The sequence below is a fragment of the Podarcis vaucheri genome, assembly GCF_965113315.1.
Source record: "Podarcis vaucheri genome assembly, chromosome: 11".
NCBI lineage: Eukaryota > Metazoa > Chordata > Lepidosauria > Squamata > Lacertidae > Podarcis > Podarcis vaucheri.
Window position 1 is genome coordinate 60,597,729 of NC_138749.1, and position 27,215 is coordinate 60,624,943.

The 27,215-nt window shown below is 42.1% G+C and overlaps 1 protein-coding gene across 2 annotated transcripts in view; it reads left to right on the top strand.

Annotated features, from left to right (window-relative positions):
• The window catches only part of LOC309542676 (transducin-like enhancer protein 1), a 75,272-nt gene extending 65,377 nt beyond the window's left edge, over positions 1-9,895 (top strand). For both annotated transcript variants that reach the window (XM_082241566.1, XM_082241567.1), the window contains exons 16-20: positions 971-1,218; positions 7,289-7,436; positions 8,086-8,236; positions 8,915-8,991; positions 9,258-9,895. In XM_082241566.1, the coding sequence (XP_082097692.1) occupies positions 971-1,218; positions 7,289-7,436; positions 8,086-8,236; positions 8,915-8,991; positions 9,258-9,365 (732 nt within the window). In that variant the 3' untranslated portion in view covers positions 9,366-9,895. The remainder of the gene's footprint in view (positions 1-970; positions 1,219-7,288; positions 7,437-8,085; positions 8,237-8,914; positions 8,992-9,257) is intronic.
• Positions 9,896-27,215: the final 17,320 nt, after the last annotated feature.

Genomic DNA, 27,215 nt, shown 5'->3' on the forward strand with positions numbered 1-27,215 from the left:
CGTAGCACAAAGAAACACAAAAATAATTGCTTTCTCCTTAGTAGCACTGCATGATTTGTTACTAGTTTTATCCTTTTGGCTGCTTCAGAATTTTTACCACTCTTAATGTGACTACTGAAAATGAGCATAATGACAACTGCTGCATTTATGGACTAAAACCTGAAATAGTTGGAGCCTGGGGTTTTCCATTCCTTGATTCCCGCACCCCAAGCTTTTTAGCAACAGGTATTTTTAGGAACTTGGGATATTAATCAAAGAGAGCCTCTGTAACCACTGGGGGCACGCTGATTTTGTCCAAAGTGATTTCTTTAGCACTGCACCACACTTTTAGAAAACAAACAAACACTTATCTTGGATCGGGTTCTTTTTGCTATACTTAATGTGCAATAAGATGCTAGAATTGCCATCGCTCATATTGAAAACAATATAAAGAGTTATGCTTTCAAGAGAGAAATTCACTGAATTTTCTTAGCTGCTGTCTCTGCTTAGATGTGAACAGTAGAAGACAGGACCGGCAGCACATGTGTGGGTTGGAAATTATATGTCCTGTTCAGATGATTGTGCAGAGCTACATAAACCATGGTTTATGAAGTGGTTGCTGAGTGCTCCCGAAAACCCTGCTTTGTATTAAGCTGGAGTTCTCCTTCTGAGCTGAAGGATGATATGATCCTGGCTTATTACCCCGGTTTGTGTTAGCTGACAACATTAACTCAGAGTTCCTTGGCTAGGACATAACAGGGAGCTCTGACTTAATACAAAACAAGACCTTCATGCCAAAGCCAGTGCAGGGTGAAAGGAAGAGTGCTCAGCCCTGAAGCTAATGCAACTTTGAATGATTGTCCATGCCAGGCCAGTGAGGTTCAGCTTCAGAGCTTACAGTGCTTAAAGTCTGGCTATCGAATGAAAACATTATCATTGGCATTATTGCAGAGAATGTATATTAACGTCATTGAGATTTGTACCTCCACAGAACAGAGATAACTACATTCGATCATGTAAATTGCTCCCCGACGGATGCACCCTGATTGTTGGCGGGGAAGCCAGCACGTTATCCATTTGGGACCTGGCAGCTCCAACTCCACGTATAAAAGCAGAGTTGACGTCCTCTGCTCCTGCCTGCTATGCTCTGGCAATCAGCCCTGATTCCAAGGTCTGCTTCTCCTGCTGTAGCGATGGGAACATTGCAGTCTGGGATCTGCACAATCAGACATTGGTCAGGTTAGTTGCTGCTTTTCAGCCAATTTCCTTCCATTCCCCCCCCCCCTTTGTATGTGCAGCTACCATGAAGCAGTATTACATTGTCATGACTGAAAGTGCTAAATTGCCTAAATTAGCAGTTCAGAGTGGGCTGGCCATTGGGGCAAATCAGCAAGATTTTCCTAAGAGATCTATGAAATTTGTCTGGGTTTGGAGACAAATCGGGTTTTCTTCTTCTTCTTGTTCCTGTTGCCCTACCCATTCCTTCTGTTGGATCCCACCGTCACTGCCACCGTCACCAACCACTTGTATTCTGTTCCATTTCAGTTGAACTGAGCTCATAAGATAGGGCAGTTGTAGCCTTTCAGGGAGGAACTAGTGCATTAGAGATGTCCTGAGGCCATCAAATGCCAAGAACTCTACCAAATACACCCATTGTGGCTACAGAAGCCTATCATAGCCAGAGAAGTGGTTTGGGGGAAAGGGCAGCCAGCAGAGATGGAAGAAATGGCGCTGCCCCCTCAATGACTCCAGAGGTCAGCAGACATAAAATTCTAATTACTTCCAGCAATCAGGAGGCTGTGCTTCTGAATCTCCCTTTGTACGGCAACTAGCAAGCCAGGAAGGATCCTGTCGTGATGTCCTCCTTTCTTCCTCCTTTCTTGTTTTCTTTGCACCTAACTCAGAAGTTTGTACACGTGCTTAGCCATTTTCCTTGCTGAATCAGTTCACCACTCCCCCCCCCCATCTGCTGTCTCATCTGTAAACGTGTCTGAAACAAAATACATGTATCTTCAAGCTGCCCTTTGCAGGGTTGTGTGTATTCTACAATTCAATGAGAGCTCTGGAAAGCTGCACGATTTGGATATGGTTGGAGAATTCAGCCTCCAGGGAACCTTGGTTTTCTTTTGTTTGTTTACATAACCAGATTCTAGCGCTTGTGGTTGTGAGTGTATACTCAAAAGTGTGTGAATAATGCACACTGAAACCCAGAAGCCTGAAAAATGCCTGAACAAGATTCTCAACAGCAAAGGAATGGGCTCAATGCTCCCCATGCTTATCAAAATAATTATGCAAACTAGCAAAAATGGTATGCAGCATTTCTTCATTTGCATAATTTGTTGAGAATTGAGATTTTCTTGGTGCAAAATTTAGATTACCTTTGGCCTCAAATCCTTCTGTGTTTTAGTGCCAAGTGTGCAGTGCAGTACCTTTCCCCCTCCACTATACCTACATTCCACAAACCGCTCTTCCAGAGCATGGAAAAAGCCTAGTTATGTGTGCGGTGGCAACATGACCAGTCACATTCAGGATACAAACTCATGGGAGATTTGGAAACATCTACCATGTTTCCAGCAGTCACTCACTTAGCTCAGATTTAGATAATGTTGTTTATTTACGTGTAGTCACAAATCAACATCTCTAGCTTTCAAAAAAACAGACAAAACCCCCAAAACTGGCTGCTTGCCATCTTTGCTTCCTCAAAGCACAGCAGGTGTGCTCTGCAGACCCCTCTGAAAATGCTGAATGGCCAGAATATTAATAGCTCATTTTCAGGTTATCGGGTTGCCCTCAATTGCTTTTGGCATAGCGTGCATCAGGGGAAACGAAGAACAAAAAAAGCCCTTTGGTATGTCTGCAAATAATGAGAGAGTGAATAATTTCCAATTGAATTTGCTTCCATCAGGGACAGTTGACAATGTTATAGTGAAATTATGGCACTCCCTGCCTATTTCTCCCCTATTTCTATTATATGCAAATTATAGGCTGCTCCTTTATCACTTTTGTTGTCTTCTAATGGGCTCTTTCAGATTGGGTTCCTCCCATCTGACCTTTTTTAAGTTACCCGCCTGGTGCACCTAAATACCTTTGCCTATTTCTACTTACTGCTCTACTACCCATATCCTTTCTTGGTTCCCCTCCTGGACATTATGCCACTTCCTGTTCCATATTCCTCAGGGCAACCCACAACACGCACAACTGACCCACAACTGATGTTCTGTTTTGCTATTTGAAAAATAATAATCATGGAATATGTTGAGAATTTAAAACGACTCCTTTTAAAATCCAGTTACGTAAGGTAGGAAATACATATTAAAGTACTGACTTTGGCTATAGGAAATAAACCCTTTTTTAGTCAATAAAATGATGCATTTTGAGAGCTCTGATCCCTTAAGAATGCACGTAGCTCCAGTTAGCTGTGTGCTGCTGGCATCTGCTAATAGCTGAGCTCAAGCCATCTTTCAACATGGTCATTTCTACTTCAGAACTCTTTCAGAAACTATTCCAGTTCCTCTGGTGTGAATTCAAGGATATAAGTCTTACACTGTCCAGCTGGATATCTTTGAAAAAGGCCTCAGCATTTCTGCTGTAGGTAGAAGCCAGCTAACCGAAACTTGGTGGTTTGCAGCTTCTGTCTCTTGGCATTAAGTACCTTTTGCCGCCAGTAACCAGTATTTTTTAAAACAACACCAACACCCGTTTAATGCTTATACTAATGTTGAGCTATCCCAAAGCTATTGGCAGTATAGGTACAAATGCACAAGGCAGCTCTTAAATCTTCTGTTTAACTAAAAGATAAATAAAAATTAGAAAATATCTCACAAATCCTGTGTGTTCTTTTCCTAGTATATTTTTGGCAGCTAATCAGCCTTCTCTCACCAGCCCCTAGAGGCTAAGTGACTTTTCTTTCCTCAGTCTCTAACACTTCCAGGTTTGGAAGGTAGGGAGTGTGATTAACATAATGTCCACATAAGTAATTTCCTTTCAGGCCTTCAGGATTAAAGAATGAATGTGTACGCACACCTCAATGCGAATGTCTTGGCAAGGCAGTGACTTTTAACTGCTCAAAATAGCTTTATAATATGACAGTGTTTGGTGGGCCACAAGACCAACTTTTCATACATCTCAGCTCAATTGGCAGCAGCCCACAATAAATCTCAGCAAGCACAGCCGACATTTGCACCTGTCTTGATACTAATGAGTGGCTATTTAAAGCATCAGAGTTTGGCTACTTAGCATTTCTGGACACTTACAGGCTGAATGAGTCATCTTAATTATGAACTGGGCTGTGTGAACATGGCACTTAAAGAAAATGTCAAAATTCTACAGCAAGGTAGTTCAAAATTCAAGTAAATCCAAAACTTGCCACCTCTGTCGCCTTTATACAAATCAAGCAGCTTTCCATGCCTCCACTTATTTCCTCCCCCCACCCCCCGCTTTTTGCTAGTAATGGAAAAGGGCAAAGAGCTTTTCAGAGTACTGAAATCCTAAATCCTGACTCCTGGAAACTGTGATCAGCTGAATATCTTGCTTCTAAAACTACAACGAAGCACTCCCTTGCTAAGACATATACTCAGTGTTAGTTCATTTTCTTTATTAAAACAAACGCTTATATTATCTGGATGGCGATTATATGCCTAACTGCAGTTTCTGCTTGTGTGTGATCCATGAGGTGTCATGGAGTGGCCCATGAGAGGAATTCTGCCTCGTGTCTAAAGAGCAGCACATTTGCTCTCGATATCTGTGTTTGTCTTAGCTTTTCTCTCCGCAATCCATAATTGTGCACCAACTGGTTTTCAGTCTTTCTTTACTGTGCTAATTGCATAGTGGACCAGACCTTTTCAGTAAGTGAACGTTGTTGTCAGACAGTGAGGCTTGTTCGCTGGAAGGATAAATCACAGCATTACACAATCACTTTATAAATGTTACTTTTGAGAACAGAGAAAAGAGGTGCAAAAAGCACACTGTTCAAGACTCCCATATATTTAACTTTTGAATGGTCAGACACACTTAAAATTGACTTTTAAGATGCATGGAGATAAAAGTAATGTCTGAAATGACTTCCAGGAGTGGCTTTGTAGTTCTTTCTGCTCACATCCCCTGATGTTTGAACAGTCTTACACATACTTGCACTTTCTAGGAAGAGGAGTGCAAGTGCTGTGCCAAGTTAGTGGCACACATAGATCATGACCAACTTCCTTCATACTGACCTCTAATGCCACTATAGGACCACAATCTTATTGTATTAGTAGGCTGAGTTCATGCAAGAGAAGATGGATAGATGAGCAAGAGAAGATAGATAGATAGATAGATAGATAGATAGATAGATAGATAGAGCTTTCTTGGACAATAATCCAAGGTAATTGTTGGATGGTGAGCTCTAGATAGAGAATAACTGGGCATTTTTATGTATGTATCAATGCATGTCTTTTGAAAATCTACCCTGCCTTTCATTGGACCACATGTGTAAGTTATGTATCATAAAAACTAAACCTAAACCATCACTTCTAATTCATAAATCAATGGGAGCAGCTAAAACACCACAGTTAAAATGTCCATCTTATAGCTGCAGAGCGGGTCTGATACTTCCAGCCTGAACCTACAGCCTAGCAACCAGCAAAAGTATGAGCACATAAAGGGACATTTATATCTTTAAGACACTTTCTGCCTACTCTTCATTGTAAATACAGTTCTAGAGAGAGGGTTGCAGTTTAAAATACAAGTTCATGAACACAGTACAACAAAGATGGTGAACCTGTTGCCCTCCATAGCTTGTTGGACTCCAGTGCCCATCAGCCCCATCCAGCATAGCCATTGGTTGAGAAAAATGGGAGTTATAGTTCACCAATCCCTGTAAGGCCACACATTCCACATCCCTATAAAAAAATTATGATTTAAGAAAGGCAGGTCTATCCTGGCACTAAACCCCAACAAAGGTCTGGGCAAATAGCTTCAATTGTCATCAGAATCTCAGTAAGGACAGTGCCAGTGGTATCTCAAGAGGGTAGAGAGCTCCAAAGCTAAGGCATCACCATCTCTCTTGCGTTGCCACACAGCAAGTCTCAGCTAGAAGTGGCACTGCCAAGAAAGGGAACCGATCCCTTTCTTGAGAGGGTGCCCAACTACACCTCTGAAGGGAGGGCATTTCACAGAAGACACCACAGTGTTCAAGCACTCTGCATATTTAGGTCCTAGCTCACACAGGGCTTTCTACGTAACCACATGTCTATACTACACATGGAAAAAGCTTGGGGTAGACTGGCTCACCTGTCATTTACCTGAGCAAAGGAGGCAGCATAATTTCCTAATGTGGGCTTCTGGAATAAAGAGCTTCTGCTTCCTCTCTTGTTGCAGACCTTGTGACTGGAGCAGCTTAGTTCTTGCCAGGCTTCCTGAGCAATAAGTATTGGTTGCCAATTTGTTGTGGTTCACTTCTTGCCCTTGCTTGTGTTGGTAAAAGTCAGAGAAAATAAAAGGAGAGCACGAGCTGATAACTCCTTGAATTTTCAGACCAACGACTCCAGACATGCCATGTTGATTCATAGGGTGTCCCATGGTAGTCGTTCTACGCCTTCCTCTTTTGCTTTTGAAGCATGAAGCTGAAGCTAATTGCTGGTGGTAAAAGGCAGGCAGGCGCCTTAGAACATTCCAGTTTAGGGATTAAGGAAGGCTCGAGCTGACTCTTTGTTACCAAGAGTAGGGATTTCCAAATGCCGAGATTTAAAATGTAAAACATTGTTGAATAATGATGGCTGCTCATGACCTGTTTGCTACCAAGGGCATCATTTTGCAGGCTCAGCCAACACAAGTAAAAAGATTAGGTTTATTGGATCCCTTCCTGCATGTGTTTATGTAGCTGAAGTATTTTTTTTTTATGCTCTTGATTCACAGCTTAAACAAAGCCTATAAATAACTGGCTGCCTCTGTTGAGGCAATTTGTCCTCTGTACTTTGAGTTTAGCCTAGGAGCCTGTTAAGTTTTTGTTTTTTTTCCAGGTGTCGTCATCGTGAATTACATTACAGTTTTTCAAACTGTCAACTTACCTTTTCCAAAATCTCTGCTAATGTTCACTTAGTTCCTGTTTAGACGATTAGTGGCACATTCCATGTGCTTTGGCACCTGCAAAATAGTTTTTTGTACAGTGCGGTATTTTATGTCAGGTTGGGGTGGGCGAGCAGTGTTGCTGCTTGCCACACATCAGGTGATGTGGAGGAGATGACACACAGAGAGAGTCCAAAACTAACAACACAACAGTGTTTACCTTGAGTTCTGGCAGGAAATCATTATTCAATCTGGTTTGTTTTATCAGGCAATTCCAGGGCCACACAGATGGAGCCAGCTGTATTGACATTTCTAATGATGGTACCAAGCTCTGGACGGGAGGCCTGGACAACACTGTAAGATCCTGGGACTTGAGAGAAGGGCGGCAGCTACAGCAGCATGACTTCACATCCCAGGTGCCTAGTATTCCTTGCTGCAAATTTCAGGCACTGACTGGTGTGCTGAACAACTTCCATCTTATCTTGGTTATTAACTTTAGAGTGAAGTCAGAGTATTAATGCTAGCAAAAGTATTAGCACCACATCTGCTTTTATTATTCACATAGGCTTCTGGTATAGTCTCAGGCTGCTTTCAGCCAAAGCATTTACTGTGGAGCAAAGCTTTTATTGTTAATGAAGCATCCATTGGGGTAATCCGACAGTTTTGGAATAAAACGGTATCTTAAAACACTGGACTCTGCTAAGAATGCAGTTTGGCATTTTTGCCAGGGATGGGGTGGTGAAAGCAAAGGAGGTGGAAATGCCCCAGAACGCTGACAAAGCATGTGTGTCATTGCTTCACATAATGCAAAATTAGCATGCACCCTTCTTATTTAATAAACAATCAGTGCTGCCATTTGGACTCAAATAATGATTTCTTGTTCTAAAAGAGATGCAAAATGACTTGTGATGGCACAGTCAGAAATAAGTCCTATTGAATTTAATGGGGCTTACTCCCAGGTAAGTGGCTTATGATTGCAGCCCTAGTGTATTGTCTCTTGTTTCCTTCCTTCCTTGCTAATATTTGCAAGAAAAATAAAGGGTTCTTTCTCTCTCTCTCTCAAAGATTTTTTCCCTTGGCTACTGCCCCACTGGTGAATGGCTGGCTGTGGGAATGGAGAGCAGTAATGTGGAAGTGCTTCATGTAAATAAGCCAGACAAATACCAGCTTCATCTGCATGAGAGCTGTGTGCTGTCACTCAAGTTTGCTTATTGCGGTAAGTTGGAAGAAGAGCGGCTCCAAGTCACCAGTATTTCTACAAGCCAATCACACCTGAGCTGAACGTCTCAGGGCAAGGCACCTGAATGCTTTCATTTATTTTGGTTTAACAGCTGGAAAATAAAGGTAACACCCTATTACCGGCTCCCCCAGGAGGTCAGTGAGAGGTAGTTCTTGCCTATAAAGTCGCAATATCATCAAAGCAGCTTTCATACGCAGCTGGTGGCCCATAGTTTGCTTAGGTTGTGAGGCTATAGAATGTTGGAATATCAAGAGTTTTGAATGATGCCCGTTGCTTTACTGAGCTAGTTATGCCTTTTTAGTTAAATCATTTATAAAAACCCACAAAGGTGGATTTGTCCTGGATGAGGAGAGCTTGGGGATGCCCTGCGGCTGATTTCAGGCACTCTGTGTTGGTTAACCAGGCATCAAATGCTTGTCAAAATGACAGGCCCCTGAATTTAGTAGGCTACTATACTGGTTTTCTGTAAAGCGACTTTGTGCAATCTTTCACAGCCTACCCCCCGCCCCCACCTGCAAAGCTGTTAACATGGGGAACATTTTAGGCATATGATAAAAGTGCTGTTAGATACAAGAGAATATGAAAAAAAAATACGCAAGTCTGTCTGTTAGTGTCAATTATTTGACTGTGTTTTCATTGATGGTCACATTACAGGCAAATGGTTTGTAAGTACTGGAAAAGACAACCTCCTAAATGCCTGGCGAACCCCATATGGTGCAAGCATATTCCAGGTAAGAAGAACAGCATATCAATGAAAGGGATTTGAACCTCATGGTGGTGGGTGAGGTGTAGGAACAAAGATATTATTACCAGTCTTACACTTTCACCAAGGAGCTCAGGAAGTGGACAAGGGGTTATCCTGTTCTGTGCATGTATCTTAACACAAGTGACTTTTTAAACCAGAACGTGGTATGTTCTAGAAAAGAATAAACAAGAGGGACACACCGACACTCATACTGCGTACATTTATACTATAACTCTGTTCTTTTTCTTCTAGTCCAAAGAGTCATCTTCTGTACTTAGTTGTGATATCTCCGTGGATGATAAATACATAGTTACCGGCTCTGGAGACAAGAAAGCTACTGTCTATGAAGTTATCTACTGAGAAATTCTGTTGGAGACATAATGAGTTGAACTGGGCCAAAACATTCTTAATGTGTAGACATAGAAAGATTTTACCTTTCTTAATTAAGGAAAAAGAAAAAAAGAGGAAGAACTTGATTTCCACCATGTCACACAAAGCTATTCAACATGTATTAAACAGAAGGCAGCATTTCGGTATCCAGCTCCTGGATCGATGTGAAGCAAGAAGGCAAAATGGATTAATGTAGCATAGTTTTGATGGATTTTTAAAGCAGAGTCTGCTGAAGATTGTTGAAGCCTTTGGGTTGGTTTCCCCCCCTTTATGACCTCATAAAAATCATGCTCATTGCTTGAATATGCGGGATTATGTTTCAGCACTTGCAATTCCACCTGCATTCTTGTCTTGTGTAGAGCAGTGATATCTTGGATAAACTTGTTTCCTGGTTTTGCCTCTTGGGATATGGGTTTTTGTATTTTTTGTTGAAGATCAAACATTTGTATAAATTGTAAATATATTTGGTTTAATACAGTAAAGGCTTTAGTATCAATAAATGGTCTCTTTTTTCCTCTCTCTACCCCAATGCCCCTTAAATCATTTTTTTAAAAAATCATTTTATGGTCTAAATTTTGTAACAAGCTTAGAGTAGAGTTTTTGCAATATTTGATAAGGTCTTTCTAGGGTGCATCAAATACTATTCCTAACAAGAAAAGATCCAGCACATCTCCTTTGAGTAAAACTTAGTTGGACACAACACTCTGTGCTGAGCTCTGAGGCTTATTTTACTAAAAGCAGTTTTCTTCAAACCGATTGTATTCAGAATTCACATTTGTACTGCAGAAAACAGAAAAGCAGTAACTTTTACATTCAGAAAATAATATAATTTTAAATTTTGAGGAATTGTTCATTCAAAATGTTTGTAAGTGAATGTTTAAGGATCGAAATGCTATGGTAAACAAGCTTGGGGTTCGTATCCCATGGAAGTTTGCTACTTTGCAGCAAAAAAAAAACCCCACACAAGAGCAGTCCTATACGTTTCAAAGAAAGAAAAGAGTCAAGGGCTTAGGGAAGAATTACATTATTTTCCAAGTGCAGGTTATCTGCTTTTATGAAAGTGGTACAGGTTTGCAGTCTTAGAAAGTGAAGGAATTCTTTATGCTCTTGAAGGTTAGCTTTCTTGGGCATTTGCCTACTGGTTTGCTTGCTAGTGCGTTGGCCAGCTTCTCGACTTTGATGCAAAAGTGTCACCTGGAAGCCAAATCAACACAACATTGGCTTAACTACAGACACAGCTACCCATTTGGAAACAGATTTCCTTTCTTGCATCTAGTGCCTGAAGAGACATTAGTTTTCTTTTCAATTTATATGCTCATTCTACCGAATCCATTTTATAGCAGTATGGAATGGTAGTAGCCCTAATATATATAACTCTGATTTCAGAATGTAAAATGTTAACTATTCTCAATAGCCTCATTTGATGGCCTTTAAAATTAGTATTGTTTTCTACCTATCGGCACATATCAGATGTGCAGCTATATGAACATGGGTGGATGAGCAGGTGTGGTTGTAGCATTTGGTTCTGGGGCACAAAGCTCCAACATTATGCTTTTTAACCATTCAAAGCCCTGTCATGTATTGTATCAAGAGTATTTCTAATGGCTTAATCCATTTGGGTCATCTTTCTCCCATCACCCTACTGTTCTTGGACTTCATGGTTTCTTCGCTTTTCAGAAAGTTTTGCAAACCAAGGTGCTTAAAGGCTTAGAAAAGAGTCAATGGCGTGTGTTTTGTAAGTGTGATGTCTCTGGCTCTCAGGATACATAAAAGCAGGAATGTGCATATACACAGAACCCTATTTTCCCCAGAAATTGGGAATGGATATGGCTGCTGGTAAATGAGTGCTTAGGCAGATTAAGTGAATATATAGAGTGCCCAATTTGCATAATTCATAATTGTTGCAGAATTTGGGTTTCTTGTGGCATTACAAATTGTCACAGAATTCCAGATGTTCTTACTCTGATCTTTCAGCAACACTTTATTTTGGTGGCTTGGTCCAGAAAGATACCGTTTGAGGCTTAGCATAATATGCAATGAATTGGCTATCCTTTTTAAAAAAATCTTCTGTCTATCACATTCTCAGATGAGTTTGTGTACATGCTGTCTGACCCTCCTGAAGTAGATTCACAGCATCCACTAATAGTTGACACCAGGAGGTGGATTCTCCTCTGTAATTTTCAGTTTAAGGCTAAAACTTTCCCCATTTTCCTTGTAGTGTATAGACTGCTGGTAGTGTTATGCTTTTTTTTTGCATCACGTAGATAAACACTAGTTACCTAGCTCTTTCCAGGTACAATTTACAGTACTGGTCTTGACCTATAAAACCCTCGGTGGCTTGAGACCAGAGTATACCAAGAATTTCCTTTACCTCTACAAAGATGCCCAGACACCATGATCCACTTTACACAGTTCTCCACTGTCTGATATTTGGCAGGTGACACAAGAGATTGGAATTTAGAGCAGTCTCCTTTGAGAGGTCTGCCTGGATTCTCACCTTTCAGAGGACAGGGAAGGCTGTTAGATTTCAGTGAGCTTTTAAAAGGTGCTGTTTTTAATCTGTGGCTGTTTCTGACTTGAGTAGCTTTTGGTTTTTATTGCTGGGGTGTTTATTGCTTTATTTGTATCTTTTTATTGATTGTTAGCTGCCTTGATGAGGTGTTATAAAAACCTAGGGTAGAAATACTGTAAATAAATAAACTAATGGCCATGAAACAGAGATGCACACATAGCACAGTGACCTGTTACTTTACTCATGTTTTGTTAAATGTTGGTGTACCTGGATGGCAACAGAATCTCCAATAGCACCAGCCACCTGTTAGGCAGGAAGCTCCAGTTGTGGGGCTGAAAGCATCCATACCCTGCCTGGGCCTGCTTTTCACCATCCTCTTGCCATTTTACCAGGCAGGAATGCATCTTTCAACTGTGATACCATACCTCTTACTAGCCTGGATGGAGAGGTGTATATTTCAAATCATCCCCATCATTGCTAAGTGGCCCCTGAAAGGTTACCATGAGTGAATGCAGCCTTTAGGCTGACAAATCGGGTCCTCCCTTAAAGAGGGCACATACTGCAGTGAGACCTGGAAACTGACACCCTGTGTTGTGGGTGGGTACGATTGGTCAGCCACAACACCCGATTGGTGGGTCCCTCGAAGCTGGGTGCAATCTGGCCAATGGGACGCAGTACAAACGGTTCGAGGGACCTATTTATACCCATGCACTTGACCCGAAGCTTCCTCTTTCGGCGTGTGCATTCGGAACACCCACCCACCTCTCCCTAATTTTAGGGATTTGTGCGATTGACCTTGCTATGCAGTTGTGTGTCACCTGTCATTGGGACAGCGGCATGGCAGGAATTTTCCCCACTTGGCTGATTGGCTGTTGCCATTTGGGTTTCACCTACCGTGTAGCAAATCCTCACAACTTGTAAGGTTGCAGATAGGCTCTAGTTCAGGTGATAGGGATGGGAGAACGCTCTTGCTATCCCTATGTGAAGGGTATTCCGTTAAAGGAATCCAGGGACTCGATGGTTTGGTCAACCCCTGAGAGGGGGTTCTGCCCTGTCCAGGGGGACATTTGGATGGCGGAGGTAGCCTGTTCCCGGCTTTCCGCTTATCCAGGTGTTCACCCTTGGCTGACCTATGCTGGTGCCCTGGGTCAGCGCTCCCTGTATGGCAGGGAGCTAGTTGAACCAGAGCCTATGCAACCAGTCACTTTCTGTAATCAATAAAGTTGTGGCCTAAATTCTGCCAAAAACCAAAACCAAAATTCGAGTCAAGTGTGAATTTATTTAAGGGGGAGGTTTCTGGGTCTGAACACACAAACGTTCCCTACCCCTGTACTAGGGCAACAGTTTTTAATATGTGTCCTCTCTTCCTATGATCAGTGTGGATTATCAAATGAAAGTTAGGCACCCATGAAGTGGGTGCAGCTCTGGGTTATGCTTATGGTATTCCAACATGGAGAGGTATCCCATCCCAATTCCAAAGAAATTGGGGGGATAGAAATAGTAAGCTGTTATCAACCTTCCTAAGTAAGGGGTGTGATCAACTTTATCTCATTTAAAAAACAACAACTGAGAGTATAGTATGGCTGAAGATAATAGATTGTTCCACAACTTAATTACTGAATTGATTGTGTCTGTGCTCCCAAGGCCAGTTTACACGAGATGGATTGCCTACTTTGAACTCTTGTCTTGTATAGAAAACTCTGTGATCACAGGCGTGTTCATTTTGCTGTATGTGAGCTTGATCTTTTAGGAAGCAGGTCTTCTAGACACAGAGGTTGAAGATGGTAGCTTTGCAACAGGAAGTAGTAAGCCCTTGTACTCCTTCAAGGATTGTGCTTAATGACAAGAAAAAAATTTAGCAAGCAGTCTGAGAAGGTCACAGTGGGAAGTTAACCCATAACATGGAAAACTACAAAATCACTTGTTACATCCCAGGGAGTGGGCTTAATTTGTTTAAAATCAAATCCATCTGTTCATTTCACACGCTTTGTTCCACTTCCTTGCAGCAATCCACAGCGGAGTACTCTGTTACTTTAAAAATTGGCTGCAATTATGATAAGCTAATAACTCTTATTTTTTGGTTAACTGCATCAAGATATTTTGGATAACTTCCAAGCTTCCCCTTAATTTTTCTGAATTATCCAATTTATCTATTGGCCCAAGTATTCGCTGCAAAGCTAGGTTTAAAATTAATGTACTATTTTAATATTTATAAATTCTATATTAGTGCTGTCATTCAATTACTTGCTCCTAATGAATCAGCCATGTATTTCTGCTTAATATGACAGTAACCTTAATGTCAAATTAGTATTTGCAAATGTACTGCATGTATTATTGAAGAAATTGCACATTAAGATTTTACTTGTCCATTTCAAATGCATATTTCTCTCTGTCACTTGCTTCAATTGAAGAAAAGTTAGGCACTGCCAATGCACTGTCTGTGTAATCAGAAGAGATGTTAATCAGTTGCCCTGATTCCAAACTTCCCCTGCTTCCCGAACTGAAAAGGCTTCCACTTGCAGACAGCTTCATGCCTATATAGCAAGGAATAGATAATGACGGTTCCTCTCCCATTGAGATAAATGGAGAAGCCTGCTACACAGGGAGTCCATGTATACCAGGGGTGGCTAACCTGTGGCCCCACAAATGTAACTCCTGCACCACTGGCGATGCCATCATTAACTGATAGGACAACATCTGGAGGGCCATTGGTTGCCCATCTCTGATAGACACAGTGAAGAGCACTCAAGGCTCTGGGTCATAATGGTGCCTTGAGTCTACTCATTCATTGAAAGAATGTATTTGAGGATTGTACTGTTTAGTCCTGGACAACTGCTACCAAGCTGGTCACCCACCCACCCAACTGCGGATTCTGTTGCCATGTAAAAGGATGCAATGCACATACAGATACAGGCACATAGAACTCCATGCAAGTGGGGAGCTTGATGGATCAGTTACTCATGATCTACATAGAAAGCTTACAATCTTTGGGGACTTCCAGTTTATTTAAAAAAAGATTAGCGTTGGCGGGACATCATAATGGTATATAAAAAATATGTATGGCAGGCACAGGCAAACTTGGCCCCCCAGATGTTTTGAGACTACAACTCCCATCATCCCTAGCTAACAGGACCAGTGGTCAGAGATGATGGGAGTTGTAGTCCCAAAATGTCTGGAGAGCCGAGTTTGCCTATACCTGATGTATGGTATGGAGAAAGTGGATAGAATAATATTAGAACCCAAAGTTCTCCAAAGAAGCTATATGCTGGAAGGTTCAGGACAAACAAAAGGAATCATATAGTTAGACTATAGGATCCACTGCACAAGATGTAGTAATAGTGACAAACTAGGGGGACTTTAAAGGGGGTCTAGACAAATTCATAAAAGATAAGACTATCAATGGCTGCTACCAATGATAACCCTGTACTTTGCCCAGTTTCAGTCTGTTGGTTCTCATCCAGCCCACTACTGCATCTAGGCACTTGGTTCCCCTTTCCTGACTCAAATTTGATGGAGGAACAGAGCTGGGTATCCAGCGTACTAATAACACTGCACCCCCAAGCCTCCTGATGGCTGCTCCCAGTGGCTTCATATAGATGTGAAACAGCACTGGGTGTAAAATAGGGCCATGGTGTAGAGACACAGTACCCAGATGACAGCAGTGATGCAAGAAGAAGCTGAACTACCACAGAACAGCACCTCTAGCCCCCAATTCACAGACTGGCCAGGATTAAAAGCTGCTGAGAGATCTAGTAGGAGAAACAAGGTTGTGGTCCACATCTCTCTTCCCAGAGAAGATCATTCCTCAGGAAAAAGAAGGCCACAGTTTTGCATCAATACCAGTCCTGAATCCTGGTTGAAGATAGTAAGCTTCCTCCAAAAGCACCTCTGAGCAGCACCTTACCCCCCCCCCCATGGACTATTGGTGACACTGAAGTAGTTGTCAAGTGTCTCAGTGTCCAGGGAGAGGGTTTAGTTTTTTGCAGGAGTGGACACACTAGGACCACTTTCAAGACCATGGGAACTGTCTCCTCTCACAAGGATGCTCCTCCCAACCCGCACAAACAGACCAGAATGCACAAAGGGTAAATGGACTTCTGGCATGTGGAATGGAGTAGCTGGCATGGCTCTGTTGTTGTCGTTTAGTCGTGTCCGACTCTTCATGACCCCATGGACCAGAGCACGCCAGGGCATGGCTCTGTAGCTCCCTGAAATGTTGAGTGAGCATGAGAGGGTGGTCATGTGTCCTGCTCTGTAGTCTTTCCTTCAAAGGATTCTTCTTAGAAACCACAACAATGATTACATTGATGCAGTATATATATATCTAGTTATTGGATGGCAAGTGCCAGAACCTGCTGATTCAAAGATTTTAAACTGCAGGTGAATCTAATTGAAAATGGGCCCAGGTGTGCATTTCCATTCTCCATGATCATTTCAATTCAAATCATTTTCCAAGTCAGGATTTTTAGAAGCTGTATTCCTGCTGCAGCTGTGCGCTCTCTCTCTCTCCTCATGTTGTGTGTGAACAGTTACACTGAGAATGGTAATTACATACTGCGTCTTATTGGTGTTTGAGTGCAAGTAACTAACTTTCTTCCATCCTTTGAAAGAGCAGCACTTCATTAAAAATACTAAATATGAAACTGTATATTAAGTGCCGTGTGGTTTTAAATCCAAGAATTGGAATGAAAGGCTGTTTTGACACTTTCATGGTAACTTTACATTTTTCATTAGTGAAGTAATTAAGCTCTTTAAGATTGAATTTATGGCATGTTTTTATATTTTCTCCCCCACTGGGAAACATTTTACTTCATTGGAAATTCTCATTTTACCTTGTTTGCCCTTGTTTGAAGATGATGGAGAGGGATCTTAATAGTTCTATTAACTTTTACCATACTTGTTTTGTTTTTGTGGGGTGGGGAGGGAAGCTAACTTTAAAGTTAAAGGTTTTCTCATATTTAAAAGGTGCGTAGAGTTGCTATTTTAAATTCCTGTCATGAATTGCCCACTAATTCACCCCATAAGAACAGTTTGGTGATGCAGTTTCTTTATTTTGGCATTGCCAAGGTGGGCCCCCTGGGGAGAGAAGGCAGTCAAGGACAACTTCCCATTGTCTCCTTATCATACGTGGACACGAAGGACCTCATAACTGACTTCAGTTTCTTACCTTGAATTTAGGGTCTTTATTCCTTAGTCATAGTTTAGTCCAGAGCTTTCCAAACTTTTCACGTTGGTGACACACTGTTAAACCTGCATCATTTCACGACACAGTAAATCAGTTTTACTAGTAAACCAGAGATTAAACTATCCCCTTTCCAACCCTGGGAGGAGCGTTCGTGCAACACACTACACTGCAACCGACATACTAATGTGTCACGACACACAGTTTGGAAAGCTCTGGTTTAGTCCTGTGGTATTATAGGTGGAGTTGCCGATGTGCCCCCATAGGGCTGCCATGGTTCCTGCCAAGTGATTTGCTCACACTTGTAGCAGTATTTAAATGACCTCCCTGTACTTCTCTGGCTGGCTGCAGTTCCTTGTTAGGCCCTTGGCACAGCCAGCCACTTCCTTTCCAGTTGGATGGCAGCAGGCTTGTGGGCTGGTTGGAAGGGGCAGGGAGAAGCACAGGCAGTGGCTGAGCTCTGTTTGGGTGTGTTTGGCTTGAGGGGGGGGGAAATAGGGAATGTGAAATGAGGAAAGGCAGAAAACAGGGTGGATGGGCGGGCAGGCAGGGAGAACACAAGAGGTGCAAAGCAAGAAAAGAGGAAGGCAGGACCATGGGGAGAGAGCAAATAGAACAATGAGAGGGAAAAGGTTGTGGGAGAGAAAGGGGGGCAGAATGGTGCTTGCTGGTGAATACACAGTTGCAGTGTATGCAAGAGAGTCATGAAAGAGAGGGAGATGGGGGCAGCAAGCTCATCTAAAGTTGATTTAGGGAAATTAATTCACTTGCCTTCTGGGTGTTCTGTTCGTCAGAAATGTGACTGTATATGAATGTTCTTGTCTTCCAGGGTTCATTTGTACATTATGTGGGGCACATTTTACCTTCTTTGAAATGGGTTCACAGAACTCTGCAGAAGAAAGCTTTGGAATCAAAGGTGCCCCTTTTTTGTATTCTGCTCTGTTCTTGTTGCTTGTGACTAACTTGCCCCCAACAGCCATTTTGTGACCAGCCACAGCCCTATGGCAACCATGTTGTGTTGCTTTCCAAAACAGTTTTTTTGAATTTCCCACTAAAAAATGAAATAAAATGAGGTACTCAGAAAGTTAACTGCGTACTGTGCTCTCCCACAATCATGCATACCCAGACTTATTTAATGGGTATGTGTTTGTGCAGTGAGTCTTTTGGAATTATGGCATTTCCCATTAAACTTCAGGAAAATTATTTTCTCCTATGGTTGCAAATCCTCTGGGATGACATGGGCTGCCTCCTCTGAAAACAGATTCGAAAGGAAAACATGACTGTGATATCCAGATGCAAGTCTATGCATTTTCCTGTTTTGAATCTGAACGATGTCTAGAAAGCTATTTGAAAGGCAGTTAAACCACTAATCGTATGCAATCTATTTTGTAAAGGGGGGTGATATGTGGCGATAGCAAATTCAGATGGAAGAAGAATATGAAATTCAGATAGCAGCTTGAATGATTTGGTGTTAGCATGGGGCCCAATAACACTACAAAGCTATAAACTCTGTCGATCTAGATTGCCCAGTTAGGTGGCAGAGATGCAATTTGTCTTTTCTGAAGCCGCCTGCTGCTTGCTAGCTCCATCTCCTGTCACAGCCTATTAGCTCCCCGAGAAAATTGGTGGGAAATTGCCTGCAGATTGTAGGAAATTGCATCTCCAGGCCCTGGAAAAAATGTAGGATAGCACAACACTGACCCTCCCAGAGCAGCTATTAATACAGCAAAAGCTGACCTTTGGCTTGGTGTGAAACGGCTTTGCTATTTACTGAATAAAGGCTGTATTATGTGCAGTTGCAGGAAGGTACAAATTATTAGCTAGGCTGGTAGCCACCCTCCTTTGGAAAGCTTTTAAGTGTTAGAGATAGAGACTGCCTCACATCTTGGAAATGGCAGAGAACAGTTGTTTGGGGACTTGAGCATAAAACTTATTGAAAGGATAGTCAGAAGTATCCTTGTGCTTTTATTACATTTTTTTTAAGAAGTTTGTAAACAGCTTGGCATCATCATAGCCAAGAGACTGCTGTCCCTTCTCTGTTCTTCTTTTCCTGTTGTGATCTGTACCGCATGATGAAGTGAAAGCATCTGTTTCTGAATGATCAGGATGATGTTGGCTGATCAACAGAATGAGAAGAACCAGAGCTGAATTCAAAGAGCCAATTTTGGGTTGGTTTCTTTTCTATTTTTTACATAGAAAGTAAAGATGGGGAGAATGAATGCTTATCTCAGCAGTTCCCCACTAGACACAAAAGTAGTGTGGTTAAACTGTATATTGGTCTCTGGCATTTAGTCTATAACCATCTTAACTTAGGTGAGTTATGAAGTATACTGCATCATCTCTGAATAAGAGGTCAACATTTTCAGGGGGACATAGTGAACACAAGACCATCTTAACAAAGAAGTGAAAATAAACTAGTAAAAGTAACCCACATTTTTTTTTGCCAAGAACCATGCATAAACCAGTGTTCTGATAAGTAGACTGCCTTAGCACAGCCTCAAATGCCTAAATGGGAGGGTTACAAGAGTCATTTAAAATGGTGTGCGCCATGGAACTGAGCGATTCCAAAATCACCTGTCTATTTGAAATCTTACTTTTCAGAGAGAGAACTGTTATCAGTGTGCTGTCACAATTTCACATGAGACATAACTAATCACTAGCTTATTTGTCCTATTAACAATGGTACATCACGCAGATTAATGGCGCATGTGACTGTGGGAAGGGAAGAGAATAGTTGAAATGGGTATATCTTTAATAATATTTGTAGAGCTACTGAGCAGAGAAGGACATCCGCATAGAAGCATCAACTGCTTTAAAACAGAAATTCCAAAGCAAAGATTAACAGAAGCCCTCTCTGGTCAGTGGTTTGGTACCCAAGGGTATTGGACACATGACTTGGCTTTCAAAAATGCCCCACACCTACCTCCTAGATGCTGACATATGATTGGTGTGAGTCTGAAGGGTTGGGTTTGTGTGTACAGGCTCCCTTCAGACAACTGATGATCATACATGGCCTGGGAGGGCTTGGCCATGTTATGATATAGAAGCAATGCGGCAGCGAGCTGCTAGCTTGGAAGCAAAACATAAATGGGAATGTTGGGACTGTTCCGTGGGAAACAGAGGGACAGTCTATTCACAGTGCGAAGCACCGGAATTAGCTCAGAGCGTAATATGAGCTGTACAGGAAGTATGGGAGGAGTTTGTCTCTCGGCTGCTGGAGTTTGAAGAGAGCAGATGTGTTTTCTGTAACGCTGGAAAGACAGAAATAAAGGCATGTAAATACGTTTCTGTCTATCTCTTTCCCCTGCCCACAGGGGGGGCAGGGAAGAGTGGTGTGTTCTTCTCACGCTGAGGAGGATCGCCGATCGCGACCTAGCCTGTATCCTGCCGGGAAATGCAGACAGGCAGGTCAACCGGAGATCAAGCCGGGTGCCTGGAGAATGGCCAGTTTCTCCTGATAATGGCTTGAATCCCAACAGGCCAGCATGTGTGTCTGTGTCTAGGAGGCCAGCAGGACACCTTCTTGGAAGCCCAATTGTTCCTACATTCCAATACCTATGAGTTTCAAACAACTGAACCAGGGGTAGTCTCACAGGGGAATTTTATACATTTCTACTAGGCAGTAAGTCCCATTTAGTTTCAGTGGGTTTTATTTCCTGAAAGTGGGTGCACGATTGCAGGGTAAAAAACAGGTTTGTTGTCTGTTTACCATTGTTTCTTAACCCAAAGCTGTGTAGATAGTGTGAAGGAATGAAATTGCTCCAGCTATTTTGTGTTTTGCTTTGAGGATGTAAAATGGTAGCTTTCTGTCTTAAAGGCTCATCTGAGGAGGGTTAAATGTTCAACCCAGGAAACTGACACCTAATGGGGGGAAATGAACCTTAAAACACAAAATGGGTTAAGGGAGAGAAAGAAATTATGGGAAAGAGTGAACCCAGACATAGCTGTATTGTCCTTCTGGGTGGCCAAGAGTTGGGGAACAGAAATAGAAATAATTACCTAAGTAAAGCTGGGCAATAGAGTTGGTTAGGATTGAAATTTTTGCTCTTAAGGAAAGAACAATGAGCTGAAATCAGAAGAGAAGCCATGATGGAGAGAGCTGCAGTGGTCCCAGAATACAGAAGCTAAACCAAAAGGTTTGGAAACTGCTTTATTGGTAAATATTTGCTTGGGTGGGGAAACTGTGTAGACTAGCTTTAGATAGAACTGCTTCCCTGTGTTATTTTCATTTGCACTTAAGGTCAACTGTTAGAACTGTTTTACAATGAGATCACCCCTTTCTTAGAAATATATTCACAATAATTTAGGGCCTTTCAAAAAACTGGATAGGTTTTTGCTTTGCTTTACATGAAGCCCCTTAGTCTAGCTGCTCTTCTACAGGACTCCAGTACAAAGAGTGAGCTGGATCAGAAAGCAAAACCCAGAAAGGGCTGCTTTGAGTAGAAGCAGCCAGAAAATAAAGATAGCCACATGGTGGCTGCAGGTAAGACCAGAGAAAGGTGGAGAAGGCTTTGTTCGTTTGTTTACTCACCTTTCTCCACTTTCATGGTGCGGGTTACAGCCCTGGCTGTCTCTAATGGGCTGAGAATCTGTGGAAGGAGTCTGCTTAACCCTTTTCCTCTGGTCTTTTTCCAGCTGAAAATAATCCCCTCCCCAAATAGCTTTTTCACATTTGCTATGGAAATAAAACAGCTGTGCTGTTCTTCCACACAAGACTTCCACCCCACCCAGGCTCTCTCTCTGTGTGTGTTTTAAACAAATCATGGAAAAATCTAGCATATGTTTGAGCCTTAGAAGTTCTGCTTGGAATAGACCCACTGAAATTAATGGACTCGAGTTAGTCATTTCTGTTTATTTCAATGGGTCCACTCAGACTATGCATCATGCTGCATATAATACTTTGTCTGTAAATCATAATCTTTTGAATTGATGCAGAGTAGATACCACTTGATCGGGAAATGACTGAGTCACTACTGTATACTACAGGAATACTACTAGGCTAGTTTTAATTTTTTCCCCAGCACAGAATATTCTATTAAACTATATACCTGCAGTATGGAAATGATCGATGGGACAACAAAAATGGATTTTATGTGCCCTAATGGTGGCCAAGAGACTAATATTGATGAACTGGAAAAATAAAGATATGATACCCTTTAATCAATGGCTTGATGATATGACGTCACTCGCAACCTATGAACGGACTGCTTACAGGCGCAGACTCTGTATGGATAAATACGATAATATTGGGAAGGACTTAATACAAAATGTAGAAGACTATTAACATTTACATAAGTATTAGGATAATAGCACTATACCAATTTATATATGATTGTATGGGAATATCATATATTGCATTTTTGCATATTCTTTTTTATATTTATCTTTGTTGTTCTTTTTTCTTCCTTACTTTTCCTTCTTTTTTCTGTATTGCTTTATTTCTTTTAGTTGACATCACTTCAATAAAATATAAATAACATAAAAGGAATATTTCTAGGCTGCTATGATAGTTACCATGTGGGCCAATTAACAACCATGAGTCAAAATTCAAATATGTGATATTAGCCACCCTAGTAGGATTAATCATATTTCCCTCCCTAGAAACGTGTCAGATTCCACATTTCCATTTCGGAATGGAAATGTGAACATTCCCTTGGTTTTCCTCCCAAGAAATTCTCCCCAGCCCCAAATGGCTAATTATGAGGAGATGGTTGTTATGGCTATGACTGCCGAGCATGGTCAGTGTTCACTGTCAATAGGCCCTTCTCTGTTTGACTTTACAAAACACGTGGTCAGGATGTTTTTGTGTTCTGTACACCGTTTTTGAATGCTTGCTCTATCTCAGTGGGTTTCCAGATGAGGAAACCAGATGTCTCTGTTTCTCCTAGCTTTTCGGATTATTCCACTGGTGGTGGTGAGCAATCTATAGAACAGAATATCATTTCTTCCCCTCACATGAAACCATACACTGTAATGAGAGAACAACATTGCTGCTTCAAGAAAACAAATGCATTATCTAGGCCTTCCTCAAATCCACTATTACTGTAACACACTGACAAATGTTTGAAGTTGTCTCTCCTCTAGAGTAGTACCATTTGCTCCTTAGTGCTGTTTTTATAAATAGCCAAGGAACTGAAGGCAGCTTACTGTAAGCTGCTACCAGCTATAGCCATGATGTTTGGCTGAGTAGGGACACTTCGGCATGGTGATTTTGAGAGATGCTGGCAAAATTCTCCTGAACCAGACTCAGAAACTGACTTTGGAAGCTCAATGTCAAGGCTGGAGTACCTTTTTCAGCTTGAGGGCTACATTCCACCCCAGACCACCTTTTGTGGGGCTGCATCCCAGTGGTGGGTGAGGCCAGACACCTCTCCCTTCCTCAAGGCAAGCAAGAGTATTATCACAGTTGGAGGCATTGCAGCCAGATGGGCAGAGTCCTGTGGACCAGATAGCGATGCTCACAGGGCTGCATTCTTGGACTTGAGGTTCCTTATCTCTGCTCTGAGACAAAAAGTCTAAAAGCCTGCCCTGAACAAGAGCCAAGCTTTTATGTCCCCCAAGTTCTCCACTTGGGATGAAAATCTTCACTGGGGAATTTCCTATTTTCCCTTGCTGGTTACTGCATCTTTGCCTTCTCCCCTCAGATAGCAGCTCATAGAAAACATGCCCACCAAAAAGAGAGAGAGAAATGCTGTAAGCGTAAAAAGCGTAAAAAGGTAAAGGTAAAGGGGCCCATGACAATTAAGTCCAGTCACGAATGACTCTGGGGTTGGGGCGCTCATCTTGCTATAAAGGCCAAGGGAACCGGCATTTGTCTGCTTCCGCAAACAGTTTGTTCCAGGTCATGTGGCCAGAGCATGTGGTGAAACCAGAGCAGCGCACAGAAACGCTGTTTACCTTCCCGCTGGAGGGGTATCTATTTATCTACTTGCTCTGTGTGCTTTCAAACTGCTAGGTTGGCAGGAGCAGGGACCGAGCAACGGGAGCTCACCCTGTTGCGGGGATTCGAACCGCCTACCTTCCAATCGGCAAGCCCTAGGCTTTGTGGTTTAGACCACAGTGCCACCTGTGTCCCACTGTAAGCATACAGAACCCAAAAAAGGAAAAAAGGAAACATGCCCACCTTTCCTTTCTCTTTGAATTACTCCCACGCCTCCATCTTTTAATGCATTTTCCCCCTTTCAATGCTTTGTGCAGTTCCGTGGCTGTATCCCAAAATACTTGAAGCAATATGCTGAGGAGAAGAAATGGAAATGGATTAATACTAAAATCCACATTCTAGGATTGTGAAAAAACACAAGTTTTAACTTCTGCAAACTTCATGCGTGTACATGTGTACACACCCATACAGACACCTGTGGATGAGGAAAGAGGAAGAGGTTGTAGGGGAAGGTTTAAGTGAGTCCCCAGCTAAAAAGCAAAGTAAGGCTTTGCAAAGAGGGCGTGAACCCATTTGGCCTTTGTGGACATGGCTTGCATTGGTTGTCACAGATGCATTATTGCGATGGGGATTTGGGGCCCTATCTTTGCATTGTGAATATTTAAATGTTAGAAAAGGGCATGTGTCCACCTCCCTCTCCTGTGAAGAAAATAGTGACCCGCTATTTTATTTCTGCAGTGTGCTACAGTCTGTGTTTATAACAAGTGTTTCACACTGTGCTACTACTTTAAAGTCCTGAGCTTGATCCATAGCAATTTCCCACATTTTTGGTGCAAAGCCTTGAAAAGATGCCTCAAGCAAGACATTCAATCAAAAATAAAACATGCCAGTTATTGACTGTGTCTCCAGCTCCTTGGGGTGGGGGGTGGGGGGGTGGGGAGCTTACTGCTACACTAGTCTGAAGAAACCCATGTTTTCAAAACCAAAATGAAAGAAAGCAGAAATTAAAGATAGGAGCTTTGTCTGGGTGTCCCACAGCAAGAGAGAGAAAGAGATAGAACCTTTCACTCTTCCTACAGAGATTCTTTTTCTTATGCCATAAACACTCAGGCAATGATCTTCCGACTGTGGAAACAGGGTGCTATGTATGACGCAGTGCTTTGCCTCCTATGACCACATCCAAACAATCTAGTCCACCTGTAGAAGGCATGGGCATGGATCTGCATGGAGTGCTTTTCTTCTACTTCGCAGCCTGGGACCCTTCAACAATGGAAATATAATCTTATAGCCATTCTCTTACCTCTGAGTGTATTGGGTGAAAATGTCATGTCCCCGCCTATACAAAATGTTCTGGGCTGTGTTTCTTTGTGTCACACCTTGGCCAGTGACCTTGGAACTATTGTAGATCCAAAAAAAGTTTTTTCCTCATGGCCAGACAAGATGGGATAGGACACCTACATGTATTTTGTGCACATTATCTGTTCTACTTGCAAACAAATCAGGGAAGGACATATATTCTTTACCCACCCCAGAAAAGGAGCATGCAGGGAGGAGAGGTAAAACCCTTCCTCTTGCCCTTTGAGCTTACCTTGCTCTCCTCCATTGCTTTGGGAGTTCCACACTCTCACCTGGTTCTGAGACTGGAAAAGCTGGGTAGAGGTAAATTTGCTAAAAGCAATGAGTGCTGTAAGGTCAGTAGGAGTACAACTGATTGTTCTTGTCAAGCTCTTGGTGAAGTAGACAAGGGTAGCCATTGTGGTGCCTTCCAGATCTTGCTGGATCACAGCCCATGTCAGCCCTGGCCATGTTGACTGGGGCAAATGGTGTTCAACAACACATGGAGGGCACCATCTTGGCTACTCCTGGAGCAGATACAAGAATAAAATGCGCCAGCCTGGCCTGTCGTATCTGGGCCTGCATAATGCTAAACCATGGTTTATTAAACTGTGGCTTAGTGTTTATTAACGGTTGCTCATTAACCAAGGTTCCTAGCCATTTTTTAAAACTTTATTTACCGCATTTTTCGCTCTATAACACGCACCAGACCATAACACGCACATAGTTTTTAGAGGAAGAAAACAAGAAAAAAAATATTCTAAATGAAATAGTGGATATATGATTTTTGTGGTTCATGCTGTGGCCACAGACATGTGATCTGACAGTGAGTTTGGAGTAGCCCAATGCAAAAATCCTGAGGATCCATGTGGATCCATGCTTTGTAACCACGGAGGAGGGAAGGACGGGGAACCATGGATCCTCTGCTCACGACTGCACCAGATCCCCCCCGCCACCCGCAGGCATTCGCTCCATAACACGCACAGACATTTCCCCTTACTTTCTAGGAGGAAAAAAGTGAGTGTTATGGTGCAAAAAATACGGCAATGTTAACCACAGTTCGGCATTACAGGTGGACCTGTACCTTCTCTTTAACTATGGTTAAGGAGCTGCCACCGTCCAAAAGCTCTAGACCTGTGAAAGAAGAGTGGCTGAAAAGTCGAGCCACGATCAAGACTCAGTCACATACTAGTTGTTTTAACTATTCTGTAATATCACAAACCAAGGTTTAAGTGATCATCTGCCAAACACATCTTCTTTAACTATGATTAACTGTAGTTAATGTTAACCCTGGTTTAGCATTATGAGTGAAGCAGACCCTGGTTTGGACCTATGAGCTGTGAATGTCATATGCTAGAGCAAATGTTCCTGCTATTCTTTTCCTAATCACTGAGGTACATTTTGCACACCTTAAATGTTTTAAGTGTTACAACTGTGTCATATTCATCAAACAGCGAAAAAGAGAAACAAATCCTAGCTGAAGTTCAGTAACCCTAAAAGATATGTCAGGGTTCACTTTCTTTCCTGAAAGGCTGCTTTCACATATTATGACTGATTCACCCTGCTTTCATTTGTAGTTAGATTTATACTTTGCTCCTTTTTGTGGTGCTCAGTGAAGTGTCTTTAATCTCTGTTGGCTATATTTGTATTCAGCTCTTCTGTCAAGTAGCTCAAAGAAGCATTTTAGCCTCACAACTCCTTTTTTGAAGTCAGTTCAGGCATTATATTTGATTGCATATATTGGGTGGCAGTCAACTAAATTTTACTCAGAGTAGACCTATTAAAATTAATGGACCCAGTTTAGTCATGATCATTAATTTCTATGAGTCTGCTCTGAGTGAAACTTAGCTGAATACCACCATGTTGTACACCACCATGCTATGTTGTATGAATTGGCACATATAAATACAA